The 23,384-nt window shown below is 39.7% G+C and overlaps 2 protein-coding genes across 2 annotated transcripts; one reads left to right on the top strand and one right to left on the bottom strand.

The window, feature by feature from the left end:
• Positions 1–549: 549 nt before the first annotated feature.
• Positions 550–4,337, bottom strand: LOC143847978 (putative LRR receptor-like serine/threonine-protein kinase At1g05700). Its single transcript, XM_077356750.1, has 4 exons — positions 4,222–4,337; positions 3,191–3,889; positions 1,457–1,935; positions 550–686 (listed from the first exon to the last, which is right to left on the bottom strand). Exons 1-4 carry the CDS (start codon positions 4,335–4,337, stop codon positions 550–552), a joined length of 1,431 nt encoding a protein of 476 aa, XP_077212865.1.
• LOC143848651 (uncharacterized) lies at positions 3,671–22,370 on the top strand. Its single transcript, XM_077357645.1, has 5 exons — positions 3,671–4,307; positions 4,865–4,915; positions 20,007–20,781; positions 20,867–21,948; positions 22,035–22,370. The coding sequence occupies exons 3-4, from the start codon at positions 20,013–20,015 to the stop codon at positions 21,337–21,339; spliced, it is 1,242 nt and encodes a 413-aa protein (XP_077213760.1). The 5' UTR covers positions 3,671–4,307; positions 4,865–4,915; positions 20,007–20,012; the 3' UTR covers positions 21,340–21,948; positions 22,035–22,370.
• Positions 22,371–23,384: the final 1,014 nt, after the last annotated feature.

Here is a 23,384-nt window from a genome sequence, read left to right as displayed (position 1 = left end):
TTTTAATTGGAAACTAATATCCACTTCTGTCTTTAATTATTTTTTCAGACTGCATGCAACCTAGAAACGGCTAGTTATTTTTTGCCACGTGGTGGACCGATGACTATTTCCCGGTTGATCATCAACTGAACACGTGGTGGAAAATGATTGGCTGTTCCAGAGTTTGTATTGGAGGCATTTTTCTTATTAATTGCTCTTTTAATTTCCTTGATTTTTTTGTAAATTTCACTTGGATTGTTCATAGCCCAAAAATGCTCGACGAATTGATCTGATATGTGGCATCTCACCATCGGGCATATGTTTTTATATTCAGGAATGCTAAACTCAAGGGTGTCCTTTCAAAAATCCAATGAAAGGGCACCCCCATTGGCTGAACGTCCCAGGAGTGCAATGAATGTTCTTTTGACTTTTACATATTATTATTAATGAGCTTTGGTAACAGTGCACCTAATAGGGCCGCCCTTTTACCCAATTTTTGCAAGGGCGCCCTTGAGTTTAGTATTCCTCATTTATATTTTGAAAATATCTAACAAGAATGGCATCGAAAGCTTACAGAGCAGTCACTCTGGGCGGGTCCTCGTTATTGCATCTCAACCATTCCCAGACTGTATTTGCTGGTATACATGGATCTCCTGTCCATCTCCTTATGCGCTTCGAGTTGTAGGCGAGCTCTGCTAATCCTCTCACTGGCATTTTTCATTCCATTAAGCAGAGAAAAAAAGGGAAACAATGGAGATACAACAATAGAGGACCCTACCTCAATGGGATTTGGTACGAGAACTAATAGGGAGGATCCTAACTGACCAATATTTATTTGGAAGAGATCGACGAGATCCACATAGACAATGCCCAACATCCATATGTTATAAATTCGAGCTTGAGTTTCCGTTGCGGCCAGATCTAGGGGTCTTTTCCTAGACACAATTTACTGTTTGGAATAATCAACCCAATTTAATATCAGGTTAGGTTAAGATTGGGGCCTTGGAATAATCCCTAACCTAACCCAACCTTTCCCAATTTCGAAAATTTGGTTAGACGAGTAGGGTTAGGATTGACTCACCTCGACACGAGGCTCAGGTTGGATTGGGTTAGGGTCAAGATAGTTCTATGGGCTAGTGTTGGCCTCAACCCGCCCAAGATGCACTCCTAGCTAAGAGCGCAATTAGAGTCTATTTCTTGGAATTCGGGTTGATCTTTTACCTTAAAATTGGGTCTGATTTGGGTTGATTCCTATTCATTTTTTAGCTAAAGCTCAACCTGACCCAACCCAAGTTTCACCTATATAAATATTGAAGAGCTCTACGCGGTCAAGGGAGAGAACCTCCAATTTCCACAAGCTGAATAATTCCTAGATTGATGCATATGATCAATGGATTCTAGTCCTCTTGCCTAAAGAATATCAGAAACCTTAGGGAAATTAAAGATAAATGAGATACATATTTAAGAGAAAGCTCACCATCATCATCCATAGTTCCTTCAACCAGATCCTCGCTCACAGTAAATAGCTCCATTGCACTTATGATTGGAGGTAGAGTTGAATTCTGAGTTGGCGCAAGGGTTAGATTGAAAGATCCAACGTTTGGATTTGTATTCCCAGAGATCTCATCATACATCTCGTATCGAGGAGAAACAGTGAGATTGTAATTTTCTCCATCCATGTATACATAGAAAGTTCTGTTCTCGTCGAAGCCAAGGTCTTTCACTTCAGTGAAATAGAGAGTGATGTACTTGGACTGTTTGATCTGGGGTTGATCAAGATTAAACGTAAGGATAATGGAATCGGACGGTGATGGTGCTTCTATAGCTGTTTGGACCACTGTGAAAGGAGGGTCATCATCCAAGGAGTTTGATGGGGATATATAGTCAGCAATAACTGTGGGGTACCTTGTCAAGTTTATGGGGTACCAAATCCGGCGATAGGTATCAATTAGGTACCTACAAATTTACATTTTTTGGACGTGATTAGCCATATTTTAATTGAGAAGCATAATATATAGGCTTTGAGATGAATGACGTAAAATAAGAAATAATTAAACAAAATATAAGAGAAAGATATCCACAAATTATAGTGTCAAATTAAACTCAAAATTGTTCAATGCAAGAAATTTTTTCTATGGCCCATCAATTGCAAGCCACAAAAGATGTACTAAAAAAACATTGGTGTATGTGCATATATATAGTTAGGTCTCTAATAATTAATATTGCTCTTGGCTGCATTTTATATAAGATATTAGAAATTATTAATTACTAACTAGGTGTTCTCGATCTATAAACTCGCACCATACATGTGCGACCACCATATAATTTATCCAATTTTATGTGTTGATCCTTACAGGCTACACGTACGATAGTCGTATCAGGGTTCACATCATTCACCATTGCAAAAATAAATATTCTAACTAAAATGTAATATTAATCAATTTTTAAATATCTAAATGATCGGTTAAATTTTTTTAATTTTTTGGAAGAAATAATATATCAAATTGGGTGATGATATTGTCAACCCCGCCCGGCATTACATCCACGCTCCCCTTTTAACTTAATTTGACGTGAAAAGTGGGCAACTTTATGTCAAATCACGTTTTAAGGAGAGCGTGCAAGTAATGCAGGGGGGGTTGAAAATATCATCTTCTTATCAAATTTAGTTTATACGGTCATGATTGTTTGGAGGTTATTTTGGTTACTATAGAGAAGGAAAGCGATGTTTGATTGAGAAACTATAATCAAAGGGCTTCTGGTAATTTTCCCTTCAACTCAATTTTTAAAGGGAGACTTAGTTGAGAAGGATAATCAAAGGGCTTTTGGTAATTTTCCCTAAACTCAATTTTGAAAGGGATATTTAGTTGAGAACTATAATAAGGGCTTTTGGTGGTTTTCATTTAATTCAATTTTGCTATTACTCTTTCAAGCATAGCACTAAAACTAGTTGAGTAAACTTTAAAACGCGCTTAAGCAAACTCGACTTGCTAGAAAAACAAAGTTCTCACATATAACATGCTAGTTGTAAACAGGTGAATTTCTCTCTCTCTCTCTCTCTCTCTCTCTCTCTCTCTCTATATATATATATATATATATATATATATTTGTAGGAAAATATACTGGAGTTTTCATCGAGTTGAGTTGAGTCAACAAAATTTCCAGTCGAGTCATGTTTTGAGTTTTTGAGCAATGGTTTCAAGATTAAACTTACCCACTAGCCTCCGATCCTCCAAAATCTACCCTGTATTTATTGAACAAGGCATGATTACTCTCCATCTCACCGTACATTTCGGACGGAAGCGAGATCAATACAAGAGTAGAGATGAAGGGAAGCTCATCATCCCGCGTTCTAGCAACACAAACACTAATATTATCGTGTTTTGATACTACGATTGCTTCATATAAAAGGGGTCTATGAAGCGAAGAATTAACCGTGGCCCACAAATTACCATCAAACTGGAGATCAAAGATGGGCGGCTTTGATCGTCCGTCATAGTTACCGTAGTAAAATCCGGCTCGAACAAGATATTTTTCTTGGCTAGAGGCCGGCAATGTATAGCAATTCTTGTTTTGATCGGAAAAAAATCGGAGAGAATTCATCTGCTTACTCCAGTAGGGGGCGTCTTGAAGAACTTGCCCATTGTAGCCCGTGTCAATGAAGTCGTGATCAGGATACCATTCTATAAGGGCCTGTTCAGTTGCGCCTAAGAAACGGAAACGGAAAGGAAAATAGACCTCGTTTCCGTGGAAAGGGAGTAGTATGGTCGTTTTGTTGGCCACGAATAGAAAGCGCTGGGAAATCCGAAGGAAGACGTGGAATCCGAATAGAACGACGTGGAGAGGGTGTTTCCGTGAAATGAAATCCGTGCGGTAGCCTCGGATTCGCACGGATTTTCCTCGATCACCGCCTCTGCTCCTCTCCAAAAAACAGAAGAGAAGTAAAAAGAGAAAAAAAAAACCCAAACCTCAAATCCAAGAAAAGCACGAAGATCCGAAGCTTTTACCCATAGATTCGAAGCTCTGTGTTGTTGTCTTCAACCTTGAGAAACGATTTTTCTTTTTTACAGAACAAGGGTTTGAAGAAAACCCATCAAGAAAAGCACGAAGATCCGAAGCTCTTACCCATCTGTTGAAGATCCGAAGCTATGTGTCCTCTTCCACCTTGACAAAACGATTTTTCTTACTCAGAAATACAGAACAAGGGTTTGAAGGAAATCTCTGCCCTAGTTTATCTTTCCAAACAGAGGAAGAAGCAAAACCCCAACCATCGAAAGGAGAAGCTGAGCTCTTTCTTCTCCAACCGAAGCTTGCCTCCAATCCTCGAACAGGTACGCATCCTCCTCCTCCCTTTCTTCCATTTTTTTCATTTTTTAGGATATTGGGTATGAAATCTCTGGTTTGCTATGGAGCAATGGGATCTTTGGTTTCCTATAAACCCTTCCATTTTTTCGTTGGCTTATAAACCCTTTGGTTTGCTGCAAACCCTTTAATTTTTTCCTTCGCCTATAAACCCCAGTACGAAATCTGTGGTTTGCCATAAACCCTTGCAATTTTTTTTTGATCTTTCGTGTCTAAACCCTTTTTTAGTTTTTTTCTCCCATTTTTTTGCTCTTCTCATCTTTGTCTAAGCTTTCTAAACCCTAGAACTTTTCATGGATAATTTTTCTTTGTTGTATTTTCCTTTTTTGTGGCATTTTTTCTGAAAACCATCGTTTTTTAGCTGTAATCTATGCTTTGGAGCCCTCATTTTTGGCCTGATGTCTGTTTTTTTCACTTATTTGGGCTTATCTGTGTTTATCCATTTTGGGTTCTGGACTAAAAATTATTTTCCTGATTTGGAACTGTGATATTGGTGGTGGTGTTAATCAGATCTGATTTTTTGCAGGGGACACCAATTTCTGATTCTCAATTCTGTGAAGAGATCCTAACTTGCGAGGTAATAAATCTAATGTTTCTTTACATTTATCTTGTTGTTCTAATCATTTATGATGTTCCTCTTTCTTTATCTTGTTGTTGATCCATTATTAGTTTGCTTCATGATTTTAATCTTGTTTGTATGTGATAGTAGCATTGTAGGATGACATTCTACTTGAATGTTGAGATGGGGGTATTAATGGTGGTATTTGTGGGTTATGGATGGATGGTGGTATTTGTGGTATTAATGGTGGTATTTGGTGGTGTTTATGGGGGTAATAATGTTATGGATGGATGGTTTATGGAGTGGTTGTGTATGGATATATGGTTTCTGGAGGGATTTGGATATTCATGGTTGGTAGGTTTATGGAGTGGTTGTGTATGTGTAGACACCCCATTTTGTTTTGTTTTAATCAACAAATAAATTAGTGTGTTAAATCCATGTGAGAACCCCCTCTATCATTGATTTATATGTTTTAGGTCATTAATATCTTGATCTGACTTTACGGATCATCAATCGGGACAAAATAAGCTAGGGTCACTTCATAGCCCGGACCCTGATTCCATTCCGAGACCCGATTTCCGTAAATCGTTAGATCAATGGCAGATCATGACCTGGGTCTAACCATCCAAAACCACCTAACCTCTCCTCTCATCCTAACCATTCAAACCTCACCTAACCTCACCTAACCTCTCCTCCCATCATAACCATCCAAACCTCACCTAACCTCACCTAACCTCACCTAACATCACCTAACCTCACCTAACCTTACCTAACCTCACCTAACCTCACCTAACCTCCTATCCCATTCTCCTATAAATACCCTCTCATCTCACCAAAGAAAGGAAAAAAAGAAAAAAAGAAAAGAGGAGAGAACCCCTCTCTTAGAAAATTCAAGCCCTCTCTCTAGACCAAATCCCTCTTCTCCATAAGTTTGCATGGAATATCGTCTACAAAAAGGTATGTCTTTTGGAATTTTATTTTCTTTTCTATATTTGTAGGATTGAGTGTTGTTTTGCGTATATTTTGGTTGATGTCATGTTTAATTTTGTACTAGTTTGGCCTTGGTCATGTTCTCACTTATGCTAAATATAATTAATGTGTTAGGGTCATTAGAACCTATTTGCGATGGGATGTTGAAATCATTGGCTTGTTAGGGAATTTAGATTTCTTTTGGGAAAATAATTCATTAAAAATTTTGAACATTTACAAGAAAGAAAACTTGAATTTTACATGAATTATCAAAACCCATTTAATTTGGCTTACAAAACCTCCATCTTTCAATTGATAACAACAGCCCCCACTCCAATTTGATAACAACAGCCCCCACTCAATCTCAAGAACCCAATATCCATACCCCACCTTGCCAAGTAGATAAAAACAACCCCTTTTTCAAACATCCCATTTGAATCTAATCTCAGGCCCATTCAAGCCATTTTTCATATTCACCGTCTTTTAATCACTAAAAAAAATAAGAACTATCAAAAGAAAACATGGGGGTGCCAATATCATTCCCGTCATAGTGCTAGCTGTTAGACTTTAAACAGATTTTTCGACCTCTAAACAACAGAATCGTGGGAAATGGTTAACTACAAAGTCGTAGATATTTTCGTGCCGTTTCCAACGAGTATTCGTGCTAGATCAGACAGCGAGCGGTTAAAAAGTTAAGTCCAAAATGGTTGCGGCACACCTTTAGGCATTTCCAGTTTAATGTTGCTGTCCTTTTGTTTGCAACACAAATTCGAACCTCTAAATCACAGATTTACAAACAATGGAGAACTACAAAGTTGTAGCCCTATAAAAGATCTTTCCAACGCATGTTCGTACGTTGAATTTGGCCAAGCGGTTAAAGAGTTACGACAATTTTAGTGGGCTGCATTTGTTAGATCTTTTAATGGTCAATGGTTTGTCGAATTTGTGCAATTGTCAAAACTTGGTTGTGTTAACGTCATTTTCCAAACCAAAATCGAAAGACATTAATCTAAAGTACATCCAACCTAAAATTAACAAAACTAAAATTCACCCATTTAAAATCCACTGATAAAAATCCGTTAAAAGCCATTAACCAAAAGACCACTAAAAATTTCAAATGAAACTAAAACCTTCTAAATAAACAACTTTAAAAGCTACCAAACACACTAAATACCTTCAGATAATAAAAGCTTCAAGAAAACTCTAAAAGTTTCCACAAACCCAAAAGAATTCGAGATTCCCAAGAGCCGGTGGATTCAAAATTCCTTTAGGAACCCTTAGAGCCCAATTTAGGAACACTGGTGTCGTGTCGTGTCGTGTCCTAAGTTTTAGGGAGTCTTAGGTTTTAGGGAGTCCTAGAGTTAGGAGTCCGGCCTCATCACGGACGCTTGCTATGTATAGCAACCGTGCCATAGGTCTAGTTACACTAGTCACCCAATCTTTCCCTAGGACAAGCCTAGTAAACTAGGATGTAAGGCAAACCTGCATTAGTCTAAGGGACCATTTGCATTTAGATGAGAATCATATAGCATCTTAGATGAAATCCTAAGATAATAAAATCTTCAACTTGAATTAAATAACTTCTCCTAAAACTGTTGAAACAGTCAATCCCGTCTAGGTCGGTGTCTTAGTTGAGTTAGGCATATGTAACTTAGCTTAGGTGCACCGAACTACGTCGACTCTGATCCCAGTGAGGCTTGGGTACGTAGGCAGCTTGGATGTCTGATGGCATACCACCCGCGAGTCGGCACCACAAACAAATTGTGGTGTTTTGTATATTAATTTTCTTGTAAATGCTTAATCAAATCACTTAGGACTTTCCATGAAATTAGAATTTTAGGAGAACTTTCACTTAGATTGAATCCAGACAAATTAATAAATCAAGATACACATTTAGGATTCACATTGAAATTAGATCATAGGATGCATGTCACTTAGTTCGCACATTAACATAGAGTTGAATGAGCCATTTAAAATAAATTTAAAAGAGTTAGCTTTTGGAATCGAAGACCGATTATCGGGCAAGAATGGTGCATGTGGTGGATAACTCCCCATACCTTCCATTCTCGTAACCAGGTAGCGAGTCTAGATTTCTGGTTAATTACGGGTCCTAGATCCCACATCTAGGTGGCGACTCTGTCAGTCTCTTTCGTGTGGAATTCGGATTGCCTTAGTGATCCCAAGTTCACAGGAAAGATTAATTCAAATCAATAATAAAATGCACACGCCAATCGCGTGGATACGAGAGACCAAGAGAGAGAGAGCGGCGGCTCGCGCCCCACATTCCTCTCGCGGGAATCGGGTACCACAGTTTGGCGACTCTGCTGGGGATCACCTAACTTCATTAAAATTCCAAAAGATAATTCATTTGAATTTAATTTAACCGGCTCATAAGAACTCTATCTCTTGTATACTTGTCAGATTAGTTTGTCTTGTTTTATTTTCTCATCACATTTTACTCAAACTTAATCTAACAAAACCTGAAGGCATCATAGATCGCGCGAACTTATTGCACACAATTACATCACTTGCATCTAAACCCTTGCATCTCACGTGCACACACGTCCTATTTTAGGAACCCGGAGTGTTATCTAGCATGGTTGACTGGGATTTCATCACCTGGTGCCTCTGTGCTAGAGAAGCATTCCACCCTTAGCCTGGTACCTTTATGGTACGTAAACGGATCTCTTGTTCACGTACTGATACGCCGGACACTGGTACAGTATATCGAGCAGGGATTCGCGCTAAGGGAACTCTTGGCCTTACCCCTAGATTAACCCACACATGCATGTAGTATACGAACACATGTGCATCACGTGTGTGAGCCTAGTTTAGGATATCTTACCCATTTGTGTCTAGATTAGGCCGTAGTCCATTTTCCAATGGCTACGACCGGTCCTTAGATACACGAACAAAGTCATGAGTCGAGATCCTCTCTCCACTCCGCTAGATTAGGAGTAAGGTTGATGCCTTCAGGTAACACTGTTTAAAATGTGCGAAGACTAAAAACTTTTCCTTTGGGGTTAGGATATAAATCCCATCATTTCCAAAGATCTCATAGGATTAGTTATTTTTGATCTACCCGTTGAAAGTAATCCTATGCAATCTCACATTTTGATCATGTGTCTATCATTCGTCTCTTGTGGGATTCGATTGTGTCTTCATTGGCGGAAATTGTGTCTCAATCATTTGATCGTGCAATCTTGATGATCCAATCTTGCCTGTACCCTTGATCTCTTCCTCCTCTAGGGGCTACCTTTTTCAAGATTATTTTGCTAAGTCCTTCAGAGTTCACTCTCAGAATCCTTGAGCTAGGGGCATTTCCCTATGCGAATCAGTCATCATTGTCCAAAATTGAAAGTATCAGCCATGATGATGTTCAGAACGAACCAGCCTTCGCCGAGCCTTCAACGCCAAACAGTTGCAGCAGTTAAAGTTTTAGTCACTTACTATTTTATGTTGAGTCAGTCATCATGGTCAGTATAATTGTTGAGTCCGGTCTTACAGTTAAAGGTCAATGCCTAGTCCAGGCAAGTTATCTTCTGTTTCCCTTTCTTATTTAGAGTTGTGAATCCTGAGCATGTTCAGGATAGGTCGTCTGATGTAATAGCTTTTCTTTAAATAAAATTTCAGTCAGTTCCAAAAAGTTCACTTGTGTCTGTTCTTAAGTGTGCTTCTGATCTTAAAATAAGACTCCCTCTTCAAATGAGGACAAAATTGACGAAACTCCACTTGAGTCACAGCAATTACTTGAACGAGAGGAGGAGCGCCAATCCCAACCTTTCAAAGATGAAATTGAAATGATAAACACTGGCACTGAAACTTTGATTCAGTGAATGCCGATTGAAAATACATTACCCTCTAAAGAGTGTGAAGAATTGATAAAATTATTTCAAGAATAAGAAGATTGTCTAGAAAAGCTACAACCGATACCAGGGGCAAGACATAGATGGAAAGCTCAAAGAAAATGAAGAAAGTGAGAAGATATATGCTATACAAGGGGCATAGAGTGGAAACAACTTTCATATTTCCAATCAATGACCTTGGTTCTCAAATTCATAGCAAAAAGCCAACAAATTCAAGATGAAAAGTTCAAGAGCAAACAATGAAAAATGATCATCAGATATCGAGAGTACGAATCCATAGATGGAGGATGTCAAAGAACAAGTTTCGCTCTATGAAAGTCGAAAGCACACTTTAGAATCTTGGAAGAAGAAGATCCATTATCTCTTACCTGGAAATGCCGTCAAACTCCGTAAAAAAAAAAAAACAAAACAAAACAAAAAAGAAAAAAATAATCAGTACCAGACGGACTCTAGCCAATCTGAACATCGGAAGGCCCCCTTTGGCCGAATAAATCCCAAAATCAGAACCAATGTCAAAAGAATACCGGTTTGCAAACCCTTCGAGCCTGAATAAATTTTTCTTGAAAACCCATCAAACCAGGGGCATTTCCCCGAACTACGCGAGACCTGATCCCTATACTGGGGTACGTAGGCAACTCGGTTGAACCGAGTTCGGTCGATTCAAAAAGGAAAAGAAATTCAATCCTTTCAAAAAAAAAAAAGAGAGGGACAAGTTCCAAAAGAAGAGAAGTTAATTGTTCCAGAAAGAAAAGAAAAAAGGAAAAAAAAAATCAAACAATTTATCTTCAAACTAGGGGCATTCGCCCTGAACTACACACGACCTGATTCCTACCTTGGGATATGTAGGCGACCTGTTCACAGGTTCGGTCGAAATCTTTGTTGAGCCTTAAGCCATTCTTTGAAAAGCCCTATCCTACCTATAAAAGTCCTTCTGGTGTTCAGAACTAATGAGCTAGGTCCTGAGATACAATAAAAAAATGAAATGATGATGAATAAGAAAAATAACGGAGTTTGAAGATCTGCTAGACTGAAAACCTGAAAGGGCGGTCTAGGCAAAATTTAAGATCATTCCCTTGCTAAGTTGAAAACCCGAAAGGGCGGCTTAGGCAAAAGCTAAGGGGATAGCCTGCTGGATCGAAAACCTAGAAAGGTGGTTCAGGCAAAAGTTAAGGCTAGCGCGGTCCGCCAAGTTAAAAACCCTGAAGAGGTGACTTGGTCACGGTAAGAGAATCAGTATAAGAAGGCAACAGCCGGTATCAAGACTGAAGATCAACTGAAGTTCAAGCAAATTCAAGTGATATCCTCAAAACTGGGGGCATTGAAGCTAAGCAATCTTAGGGGTCGTAATTAAATTCTTGAGGCATTACTGTTTCGAGGAAGAAGTCCGGTGTTTACCAATTGAAAAACTATTCCTTGAAAGGATAGACTTACCAAACAAAACATTAACTAAGTCAGAAGCATCACTATGTTTGTCAGTATAGTCAGTCAATCTTTATTATTCTAAGTTCACTCCTTCAGGGCTGCTCAATCCTTTGAGTAGTGCCTTTCATCTAAGTTTTCTCTTTAGAAAGAGTCAATTGTCGTTCCTATGTCCAAATGATGTAACTGTCTTGGTGAAGGAGGCCAGGCCTAGGCAGCTCCCTGCAATTATACCTGAAAGAGCTCGAGAATTTAGTCAAACAACTTCATTTCAAAGAAGATCAGCTCAGAAAAATTCAGAAGTAGAAACATCAGAAAGCCCAGCTTCCGTAAAAAGATCATACCCCAGGAAGGCACCTTAAGCTTGGAAGAACCTCAGATGCAATGGTGGTTGAGCCAATTTCTCAGAAAGATGAACCATTCAAATTCATAATTCCCTTCCGGTTAGTTATCCTGGTCAAGAAATGTTTATCTAAACACCTGTCAAGAAGCAGATCCCGCTTTTCCATGTTAATATCCAAGAGAGTCGTTGTTCTAAATTACCAATCTCAAATGTCTTGTTCAAGGTTTCAGTTATCAAAATCCCCAGAAGACAAGACCAGCAGTCTCTTTGAGAAAAATCTTGTTGAAGTTTCATAAAAATGTTCCTAATCCATTCTTGCTAGTAATGGTTCTTCGTTCCAAAGGTTTGCCGTTTCATCATTCGTCAAAGTCCTAGTTTCCAACATCTTTGTCGGGCACGATCCATAATATCCCCGATTTCATTGAGTTCAAAAAAATAAAAAATTCATCAAATCCAATCTTACGTCAAATTCAAGTTCATGGAAAATCTCTAAATTCTTCGAGCCCGTTTGTGAACGGTACCTCTTTTCTCAAGCCCATTTGCAAATGGCCTCGTCTTCTCCTTGAGCCCGTTTGTGAACGGTGCCTCATCTCTCGAGTCCATTTGTGAATGGTTTCGTCTTCTCCTTGAGCCCATTTGTGAACGGTGCCTCATTTTCTGAGTTCATTTATGAATGGTCTCATGTCCTCCTTGAGCCCGTTTGTGGACGGTGCCTCATTTCTCAAAAATCAAAAATTCATCAAATCCAATCCCCAATTCAAAAAATCCAATCCTACGTCAAATTCAAATTCATAAAAATCTCTAAATTTTTCATTGTTGAATTCATCAATCAAAGCTATCTTGTGTCGTCGAGCCCGTTTGTGAACGGTGCCTCATTTCTCGAGCCCATTTGTGAATGGTCTCGTCTTCTCCTTGAGCCCGTTTGCGGACGGTACCTCATTTCCCAAAAATAAAAAATTCATCAAAACCAATCCCCGATTCAAACAAATCCAATCTTACGTCAAATTCAAGTTCATGAAAAATCTCATGCCCTCTTTGAGCCCGTTTGTGAACGGTGCCTCTTTTCTCGAGGCCATTTGGGGATGGTCTCGTCTTCTCCTTGAACCCGTTTGTGAACATGTTTCTCATTCTCTGAGTCCATTTGTGAATGGTCTCATGTCCTCTTTGAGCCCGTTTGTGAACGGTGCCTCTTTTCTCGAGGCCATTTGTGAATGGTCTCATCTTCTCCTTGAGCCCGTTTGCGGACGGTACCTCATTTTCCAAAAATAAAAAAATTTATCAAATCCAAAATCCTTAATTAAAAAATAAAAATAAAAATCCATTCCTACGTCAAATTCAAGTTCATAAAAAAATCCCTAAATTCTTCGAGCCCGTTTGTGAACGGTGCCTCATTTCTCGAGTCCATTTGTGAATGGTCTCGTCTTCTCTTCGAACCCGTTTGTGAACAGGTGTCTCATTCTCTGAGTCCATTTGTGAATGGTCTCATCTTCTCCTTGAGCCCGTTTGTGAACGGTGCCTCATTTTCTGAGTCCATTTGTGAATGGTCTCGTGTCCTCTTTGAGCCCGTTTGTGAACGGTGCCTCATTTCTCGAGTCCATTTGTGAATGGTCTTGTCTTCTCCTTGAGCCCGTTTGTGAACGGTGCCTCATTTCTCGAATCCATTTGTGAATGGTCTCGTCTTCTCCTTGAGCCTGTTTGTGAATGGTGCCTCATTTCTCGAGTCCATTTGTGAATGGTCTTGTCTTATCCTTGAGCCCGTTTGTGAATGGTGCCTCTTTTCTCGAATCCATTTGTGAATGGTATCGTCCTCCTTGAGCCCGTTTGTGAACGGTGCCTCATTTCTCGAGTCCATTTGTGAATGGTCTTGTCTTCTCCTTGAGCCTGTTTGTGAACGGTGCCTCTTTTCTCGAATCCATTTGTGAATGGTATCTTCCTCCTTGAGCCCGTTTGTGAACGGTGCCTCATTTCTCGAGTCCATTTGTGAATGGTCTTGTCTTCTCCTTGAGCCCGTTTGTGAACGGTGCCTCTTTTCTCGAGTCCATTTGTGAATGGTTTTCTATCCTCCTTGAGGCCGTTTGTGAACGGTGCCTCATTATCCAAGTCCATTTGGGAATGCTTCTTATCCTCGTTGAACCCGCTTGTGAGCGGCGTCTCATCTCCTTCTAAAAACTGTTTGAGAGCGATCTTTGTCCTTTCCCTTCAGAATCCATTCGAAAATGATATCTCATTCTCTAATTGCCCGTTTGTGAACGGCGCCGCATCGAGTTTTTATTATTATTCAAGTTCTAGGGTTTCATCTAAGGTTTTGCATTATGTTAAGGTGCGTTGTATCTAGAGAGTCCTTTGTCGATTAAAACTACGCAAAATGGTTCTGTCATTTTTAACTTTGGTATTCAATGACTACGTCATCTCTACCAAAGAGGGGCATCTGTAGACACCCCATTTTGTTTTGTTTTAATCAACAAATAAATTAGTGTGTTAAATCCATGTGAGAACCCCCTCTATCATTGATTTATATGTTTTAGGTCATTAATATCTTGATCTGACTTTACGGATCATCAATCGGGACAAAATAAGCTAGGGTCACTTCATAGCCCGGACCCTGATTCCATTCCGAGACCCGATTTCCGTAAATCGTTAGATCAATGGCAGATCATGACCTGGGTCTAACCATCCAAAACCACCTAACCTCTCCTCTCATCCTAACCATTCAAACCTCACCTAACCTCACCTAACCTCTCCTCCCATCATAACCATCCAAACCTCACCTAACCTCACCTAACCTCACCTAACATCACCTAACCTCACCTAACCTTACCTAACCTCACCTAACCTCACCTAACCTCCTATCCCATTCTCCTATAAATACCCTCTCATCTCACCAAAGAAAGGAAAAAAAGAAAAAAAGAAAAGAGGAGAGAACCCCTCTCTTAGAAAATTCAAGCCCTCTCTCTAGACCAAATCCCTCTTCTCCATAAGTTTGCATGGAATATCGTCTACAAAAAGGTATGTCTTTTGGAATTTTATTTTCTTTTCTATATTTGTAGGATTGAGTGTTGTTTTGCGTATATTTTGGTTGATGTCATGTTTAATTTTGTACTAGTTTGGCCTTGGTCATGTTCTCACTTATGCTAAATATAATTAATGTGTTAGGGTCATTAGAACCTATTTGCGATGGGATGTTGAAATCATTGGCTTGTTAGGGAATTTAGATTTCTTTTGGGAAAATAATTCATTAAAAATTTTGAACATTTACAAGAAAGAAAACTTGAATTTTACATGAATTATCAAAACCCATTTAATTTGGCTTACAAAACCTCCATCTTTCAATTGATAACAACAGCCCCCACTCCAATTTGATAACAACAGCCCCCACTCAATCTCAAGAACCCAATATCCATACCCCACCTTGCCAAGTAGATAAAAACAACCCCTTTTTCAAACATCCCATTTGAATCTAATCTCAGGCCCATTCAAGCCATTTTTCATATTCACCGTCTTTTAATCACTAAAAAAAATAAGAACTATCAAAAGAAAACATGGGGGTGCCAATATCATTCCCGTCATAGTGCTAGCTGTTAGACTTTAAACAGATTTTTCGACCTCTAAACAACAGAATCGTGGGAAATGGTTAACTACAAAGTCGTAGATATTTTCGTGCCGTTTCCAACGAGTATTCGTGCTAGATCAGACAGCGAGCGGTTAAAAAGTTAAGTCCAAAATGGTTGCGGCACACCTTTAGGCATTTCCAGTTTAATGTTGCTGTCCTTTTGTTTGCAACACAAATTCGAACCTCTAAATCACAGATTTACAAACAATGGAGAACTACAAAGTTGTAGCCCTATAAAAGATCTTTCCAACGCATGTTCGTACGTTGAATTTGGCCAAGCGGTTAAAGAGTTACGACAATTTTAGTGGGCTGCATTTGTTAGATCTTTTAATGGTCAATGGTTTGTCGAATTTGTGCAATTGTCAAAACTTGGTTGTGTTAACGTCATTTTCCAAACCAAAATCGAAAGACATTAATCTAAAGTACATCCAACCTAAAATTAACAAAACTAAAATTCACCCATTTAAAATCCACTGATAAAAATCCGTTAAAAGCCATTAACCAAAAGACCACTAAAAATTTCAAATGAAACTAAAACCTTCTAAATAAACAACTTTAAAAGCTACCAAACACACTAAATACCTTCAGATAATAAAAGCTTCAAGAAAACTCTAAAAGTTTCCACAAACCCAAAAGAATTCGAGATTCCCAAGAGCCGGTGGATTCAAAATTCCTTTAGGAACCCTTAGAGCCCAATTTAGGAACACTGGTGTCGTGTCGTGTCGTGTCCTAAGTTTTAGGGAGTCTTAGGTTTTAGGGAGTCCTAGAGTTAGGAGTCCGGCCTCATCACGGACGCTTGCTATGTATAGCAACCGTGCCATAGGTCTAGTTACACTAGTCACCCAATCTTTCCCTAGGACAAGCCTAGTAAACTAGGATGTAAGGCAAACCTGCATTAGTCTAAGGGACCATTTGCATTTAGATGAGAATCATATAGCATCTTAGATGAAATCCTAAGATAATAAAATCTTCAACTTGAATTAAATAACTTCTCCTAAAACTGTTGAAACAGTCAATCCCGTCTAGGTCGGTGTCTTAGTTGAGTTAGGCATATGTAACTTAGCTTAGGTGCACCGAACTACGTCGACTCTGATCCCAGTGAGGCTTGGGTACGTAGGCAGCTTGGATGTCTGATGGCATACCACCCGCGAGTCGGCACCACAAACAAATTGTGGTGTTTTGTATATTAATTTTCTTGTAAATGCTTAATCAAATCACTTAGGACTTTCCATGAAATTAGAATTTTAGGAGAACTTTCACTTAGATTGAATCCAGACAAATTAATAAATCAAGATACACATTTAGGATTCACATTGAAATTAGATCATAGGATGCATGTCACTTAGTTCGCACATTAACATAGAGTTGAATGAGCCATTTAAAATAAATTTAAAAGAGTTAGCTTTTGGAATCGAAGACCGATTATCGGGCAAGAATGGTGCATGTGGTGGATAACTCCCCATACCTTCCATTCTCGTAACCAGGTAGCGAGTCTAGATTTCTGGTTAATTACGGGTCCTAGATCCCACATCTAGGTGGCGACTCTGTCAGTCTCTTTCGTGTGGAATTCGGATTGCCTTAGTGATCCCAAGTTCACAGGAAAGATTAATTCAAATCAATAATAAAATGCACACGCCAATCGCGTGGATACGAGAGACCAAGAGAGAGAGAGCGGCGGCTCGCGCCCCACATTCCTCTCGCGGGAATCGGGTACCACAGTCTGGCGACTCTGCTGGGGATCACCTAACTTCATTAAAATTCCAAAAGATAATTCATTTGAATTTAATTTAACCGGCTCATAAGAACTCTATCTCTTGTATACTTGTCAGATTAGTTTGTCTTGTTTTATTTTCTCATCACATTTTACTCAAACTTAATCTAACAAAACCTGAAGGCATCATAGATCGCGCGAACTTATTGCACACAATTACATCACTTGCATCTAAACCCTTGCATCTCACGTGCACACACGTCCTATTTTAGGAACCCGGAGTGTTATCTAGCATGGTTGACTGGGATTTCATCACCTGGTGCCTCTGTGCTAGAGAAGCATTCCACCCTTAGCCTGGTACCTTTATGGTACGTAAACGGATCTCTTGTTCACGTACTGATACGCCGGACACTGGTACAGTATATCGAGCAGGGATTCGCGCTAAGGGAACTCTTGGCCTTACCCCTAGATTAACCCACACATGCATGTAGTATACGAACACATGTGCATCACGTGTGTGAGCCTAGTTTAGGATATCTTACCCATTTGTGTCTAGATTAGGCCGTAGTCCATTTTCCAATGGCTACGACCGGTCCTTAGATACACGAACAAAGTCATGAGTCGAGATCCTCTCTCCACTCCGCTAGATTAGGAGTAAGGTTGATGCCTTCAGGTAACACTGTTTAAAATGTGCGAAGACTAAAAACTTTTCCTTTGGGGTTAGGATATAAATCCCATCATTTCCAAAGATCTCATAGGATTAGTTATTTTTGATCTACCCGTTGAAAGTAATCCTATGCAATCTCACATTTTGATCATGTGTCTATCATTCGTCTCTTGTGGGATTCGATTGTGTCTTCATTGGCGGAAATTGTGTCTCAATCATTTGATCGTGCAATCTTGATGATCCAATCTTGCCTGTACCCTTGATCTCTTCCTCCTCTAGGGGCTACCTTTTTCAAGATTATTTTGCTAAGTCCTTCAGAGTTCACTCTCAGAATCCTTGAGCTAGGGGCATTTCCCTATGCGAATCAGTCATCATTGTCCAAAATTGAAAGTATCAGCCATGATGATGTTCAGAACGAACCAGCCTTCGCCGAGCCTTCAACGCCAAACAGTTGCAGCAGTTAAAGTTTTAGTCACTTACTATTTTATGTTGAGTCAGTCATCATGGTCAGTATAATTGTTGAGTCCGGTCTTACAGTTAAAGGTCAATGCCTAGTCCAGGCAAGTTATCTTCTGTTTCCCTTTCTTATTTAGAGTTGTGAATCCTGAGCATGTTCAGGATAGGTCGTCTGATGTAATAGCTTTTCTTTAAATAAAATTTCAGTCAGTTCCAAAAAGTTCACTTGTGTCTGTTCTTAAGTGTGCTTCTGATCTTAAAATAAGACTCCCTCTTCAAATGAGGACAAAATTGACGAAACTCCACTTGAGTCACAGCAATTACTTGAACGAGAGGAGGAGCGCCAATCCCAACCTTTCAAAGATGAAATTGAAATGATAAACACTGGCACTGAAACTTTGATTCAGTGAATGCCGATTGAAAATACATTACCCTCTAAAGAGTGTGAAGAATTGATAAAATTATTTCAAGAATAAGAAGATTGTCTAGAAAAGCTACAACCGATACCAGGGGCAAGACATAGATGGAAAGCTCAAAGAAAATGAAGAAAGTGAGAAGATATATGCTATACAAGGGGCATAGAGTGGAAACAACTTTCATATTTCCAATCAATGACCTTGGTTCTCAAATTCATAGCAAAAAGCCAACAAATTCAAGATGAAAAGTTCAAGAGCAAACAATGAAAAATGATCATCAGATATCGAGAGTACGAATCCATAGATGGAGGATGTCAAAGAACAAGTTTCGCTCTATGAAAGTCGAAAGCACACTTTAGAATCTTGGAAGAAGAAGATCCATTATCTCTTACCTGGAAATGCCGTCAAACTCCGTAAAAAAAAAAAAACAAAACAAAACAAAAAAGAAAAAAATAATCAGTACCAGACGGACTCTAGCCAATCTGAACATCGGAAGGCCCCCTTTGGCCGAATAAATCCCAAAATCAGAACCAATGTCAAAAGAATACCGGTTTGCAAACCCTTCGAGCCTGAATAAATTTTTCTTGAAAACCCATCAAACCAGGGGCATTTCCCCGAACTACGCGAGACCTGATCCCTATACTGGGGTACGTAGGCAACTCGGTTGAACCGAGTTCGGTCGATTCAAAAAGGAAAAGAAATTCAATCCTTTCAAAAAAAAAAAAGAGAGGGACAAGTTCCAAAAGAAGAGAAGTTAATTGTTCCAGAAAGAAAAGAAAAAAGGAAAAAAAAAATCAAACAATTTATCTTCAAACTAGGGGCATTCGCCCTGAACTACACACGACCTGATTCCTACCTTGGGATATGTAGGCGACCTGTTCACAGGTTCGGTCGAAATCTTTGTTGAGCCTTAAGCCATTCTTTGAAAAGCCCTATCCTACCTATAAAAGTCCTTCTGGTGTTCAGAACTAATGAGCTAGGTCCTGAGATACAATAAAAAAATGAAATGATGATGAATAAGAAAAATAACGGAGTTTGAAGATCTGCTAGACTGAAAACCTGAAAGGGCGGTCTAGGCAAAATTTAAGATCATTCCCTTGCTAAGTTGAAAACCCGAAAGGGCGGCTTAGGCAAAAGCTAAGGGGATAGCCTGCTGGATCGAAAACCTAGAAAGGTGGTTCAGGCAAAAGTTAAGGCTAGCGCGGTCCGCCAAGTTAAAAACCCTGAAGAGGTGACTTGGTCACGGTAAGAGAATCAGTATAAGAAGGCAACAGCCGGTATCAAGACTGAAGATCAACTGAAGTTCAAGCAAATTCAAGTGATATGGATGGATGGATGGTTCCTAAATAATAATGTTATGGATGGATGGTTTATGGAGTGGTTGTGTATGGATATATGGTTTCTGGAGGGATTTGGATATTCATGGTTGGTAGGTTTATGGAGTGGTTGTGTATGGATGGATGGTTTGTGGAGGGATTTGTATATTCATGGTTGGTAGGTTTATGGAGTGGTTGTATATGGATGGATGGTTTATGGAGGGATGGTATATGCATGGTTGGATTGATGGTTTTTGGATGAATGGTTTATGTGTTTAAGATGCCTTATTTTTTATTGTGTTGTATTTTCTATTGAGTCATTGACTTCTTATTTAGAGTAAGATGCCTCGTCGTCCTACAAGGAGGAAGAAAACAGTGTTGCGAAGAGCTGAGTTGAAGCGTAGGAATGAGTTAGTTCGGCAAGCAGTCGCACTACTAGTGGCTGGTGCTGCTGCCATCTTAGTACTTTGGAAAGAGTACTATGAAAAGTATCTTCTCAGAGCTCCCTATGAAAGCAATTACTTAACGCGTCGTACGTTCATATCTTTTGTCATCGATTCAGATGAACATTGTCATAACTTGCTACGGATGAACGTCAGCTGCTTTCGTCAATTTGTTGAAATATTTAAACGGGCGGGAACCCTAGAAGATACAATCCATTGTAAGGTGGAGGAGCAAGTTGCCATCTTCTTGCATATTGTGGCACATAATCAGAGGGTTAGGACTATTAGAGCATGTGCTAGACGTTCAGGGGCAACTGTTTCGACGTATTTCAACAAAGTTCTAAAGGCAATTTTGGGTATGCAAGATTTCTTCATCAAACCACCGACAGGTGAGACACCATCGCAGATTGAGGGGAATCCTAGGTGGATGCCATATTTCAAGGATTGCATCGGTGCAATAGACGGGACATACATACGTGCTAAAGTACGTATTGAAGACAAACCTGCCTACTTTTGTCGTAAGCATTTTATAGCTCAAAATGTTTTGGCGGCCTGTGACTTTGACTTAAAATTCACGTATATCCTAGCCGGATGGGAGGGTTCGGCTTCTGACTCGAGAGTGTTAGCGGATGCATTAACAAGGGCTGACAAGATTCCACTTATTCCAGGTACATTGTATATGAAATAGTTGCATTCTAGTAAACAAGTTCCCACTTATTACTAGTTGCTGATATAGAATTTTTTTATTTGTAGGAAAGTTTTACCTCGCCGATGGCGGGTACCCTCTCTTACGACATTTCATTACCCCGCATCGTAAGACCGCATACCACCTAAGTGAGTGGAGTGGGCGGCGTCCACGGACTAGTAATGAGTTGTTCAATCATAGACACTCGTCCTGTCGAAATGTCATTGAGCGCACATTTGGCGTCTTGAAGAAGCGTTTCAATATTCTTAGTGAAGAACCAATGTACAGTATCGAGAAGCAGATTGACATCTTCTTAGCATGTTGTTGCATCCATAATCATATTCGACGTTTAATGCCTAATGATTCAATACTAGAAGATGTGGACAACTTTCTAGCTAGACAACTCTTACTACAAACTGTGGAAGATGAGGACATACCACGAGATCCTCCTGAATCAAGGGATGATGACAAAAGAGCAGGAGAGGAAATTAGAAACACGCTTACCACACAGATGTGGAATGATTTCAGTAGACATCATTGACGTTATATGACTCTTTTACTGGTTATATGACTCTTTTACTGTTTCGAGTAACTTTATTATGTTATGATGGTTGTATGTGTGTTATTCAAGTAACTCTGTTGTTATTAGTGTGATGGATTAAAATTTTGAAGGAATATAGTAGCTAGTTGTTTTGGATGATGTATGCTGTGTCTTTTGATGGTTGTATGTGTATTTATTGAAGTTGTTATACATCTCAGGTTGTTATATGGATGTATGACTCATAACGAACATATATGTGTATATTGAATCAGAATGTCAAGTGCGCCACAAACCTCGCAGAAGAGGGGGAAGAATGTCATTTGGAATGACCAAATGGACAAGGTGCTCGTAGATACCCTTCTAGTTCAAATCGCAGAGGGGTACAAAATCCCAAATGGTTTTAAGGATCATGCTTATGTAGCTGCGGCCACTGCAATGAATGCCTTTTTCAACCTCCAACTCAATAAGGAGCACATAAAAAACCGCATCAAGACTATGAAAGAAACATACAAGAGTGTTTGCATCATCCTGAGTAGAAGCGGTTTTGGTTGGGACAATGAGACCAAAATGGTGACCTGCGAGAGAGAGGTCTACGACGACTACGTCGCTGTAAGAAACACTTCCTCTCAAGATACAATCTTCTTATAGTAATATCATATCCAATATCTTCTTATTTTTTATGCTCCTTCTCACAGGCTCATCCAAAACATAAGAAACACTTCACTACTCATCATGTTTTGCATGACGATATGTGCAAAATCTTTGGAGACGAGTTCGCAAAAGGGGCCGGGGCTAGGACGCGTGAGAATCCAAGCATAGCAAGTTCGCAGCCAGTCAGTCTTGATGACATTGGGGATGACTTTGCAGACCATACCCCCATGTCTCACCACCAACCATCTCCAGAAGCAGATCCTACTAATGGTGGTAGTGAGACATCTCCCTTAAGACGGGATGGTACCAGAAGACAGAGGGCTCGTCAGGGTGGGGCACATTTGGATAGTATGTCGCGTATCTCAACAAGCATGGACAAGGTTGCCGATGCTCTCACAGGTGATCGTCCCCCTGCTTACCTTGCACAGCTTCGCGAAGCTGTTAGAGGGGTTGGGGGTTTTTCGCAGGATATCTTGTTGAGGACCACGGAGTACCTCACAATAAATCCATCTCAGGCGCATCTTTTCATCATGTACGAGGAGGATGAGAGGAGGTCGTACATCCGAAGGAAGATGGCTCGTTTCATTAGGCAACAGATGGATGATTGAGGGTGGTTATGGTGGTAGTTACTGTTATATGAACAATCTTTGTTTTATTTTGGTTGGTGGTTATTTATTTTGGATGTTCGTAGCTATGGTGGTAGCTTTTATTTTAGATGTTAGTAGTTATGGCGGTAGTTATTTTTATTTGTTTGGGATCTTTGACATTTGGATGGCGGTTAATGGTAGACGGTGCATATTTTCTATTTTGACATTTGGATGATGCTTTGATATCTTTTCATCGAAAATATTTTGTCTTTTTGTTAGGTGAGTATGGGGAAGCAGAAGTACTATGCTGTCTTTAATGGCAGGAGGCCTGGGATTTACTACACTTGGCCAGAGTGCCATGACCAAGTTGACAAATTTAGCGGAGCATGCTACCGCTCATTTGGGACGTTGGCGGAAGCTCAGTCACAGCTAGACGCATATTTGGAGAGAGCCAGGTATCGGAGCAGCGAAAGGGTTGAGGAGGTAGAGGAGTTGCGAAATGAAAGGGCAGAGGTGGTGCCACAGAGGATGTTACCATGGGTTTCCCTCCTTCTTGTTGGGTCCATTATATTGCTTTTAAAATCTGCTTCTTAAGTTTGCTGCTACATTTTTAAAAGCCAAACCTATGGTATTCCCTCCTTGACCTACATTCAAACCAACTATATGGGTCAATTTCAACTCTCTTACATAATACCAACAGCTTTTTAGAGGTTGTAGATCTGTCAAACAACAAAATTACAGGTGGGTTTCCTGAATTTCAGGAAGGTTTGGGCTTGAAACTGTTTAATTTGTCAAACAATCAGATCA

This window comes from Tasmannia lanceolata, unplaced genomic scaffold, assembly GCF_043159265.1.
Source record: "Tasmannia lanceolata isolate RefF3 unplaced genomic scaffold, GAP_Taslan_0.1 ptg000016l, whole genome shotgun sequence".
Lineage (NCBI taxonomy): Eukaryota > Viridiplantae > Streptophyta > Magnoliopsida > Canellales > Winteraceae > Tasmannia > Tasmannia lanceolata.
Note: the sequence above shows the minus strand (reverse complement) of the source record. Positions and strands in the feature narration are given on the sequence as shown.

Coding starts and splice junctions, on each gene's coding strand:
- LOC143847978 (XM_077356750.1), bottom strand. CDS start 4,337: ATGGAAGAAAGGGAGGAGGAGGATGCGTACCTGTTCGAGGATTGGAGG. Junction 3,890..4,221: donor GGGGTTTTGCTTCTTCCTCT/GTTTGGAAAGAT, acceptor GGAGAGGAGCAG/AGGCGGTGATCGAGGAAAAT. Junction 1,936..3,190: donor GGAGGATCGGAGGCTAGTGG/GTAAGTTTAATC, acceptor GTAAATTTGTAG/GTACCTAATTGATACCTATC.
- LOC143848651 (XM_077357645.1), top strand. CDS start 20,013: ATGCCTCGTCGTCCTACAAGGAGGAAGAAAACAGTGTTGCGAAGAGCT. Junction 20,782..20,866: donor CAAGATTCCACTTATTCCAG/GTACATTGTATA, acceptor TTTTATTTGTAG/GAAAGTTTTACCTCGCCGAT.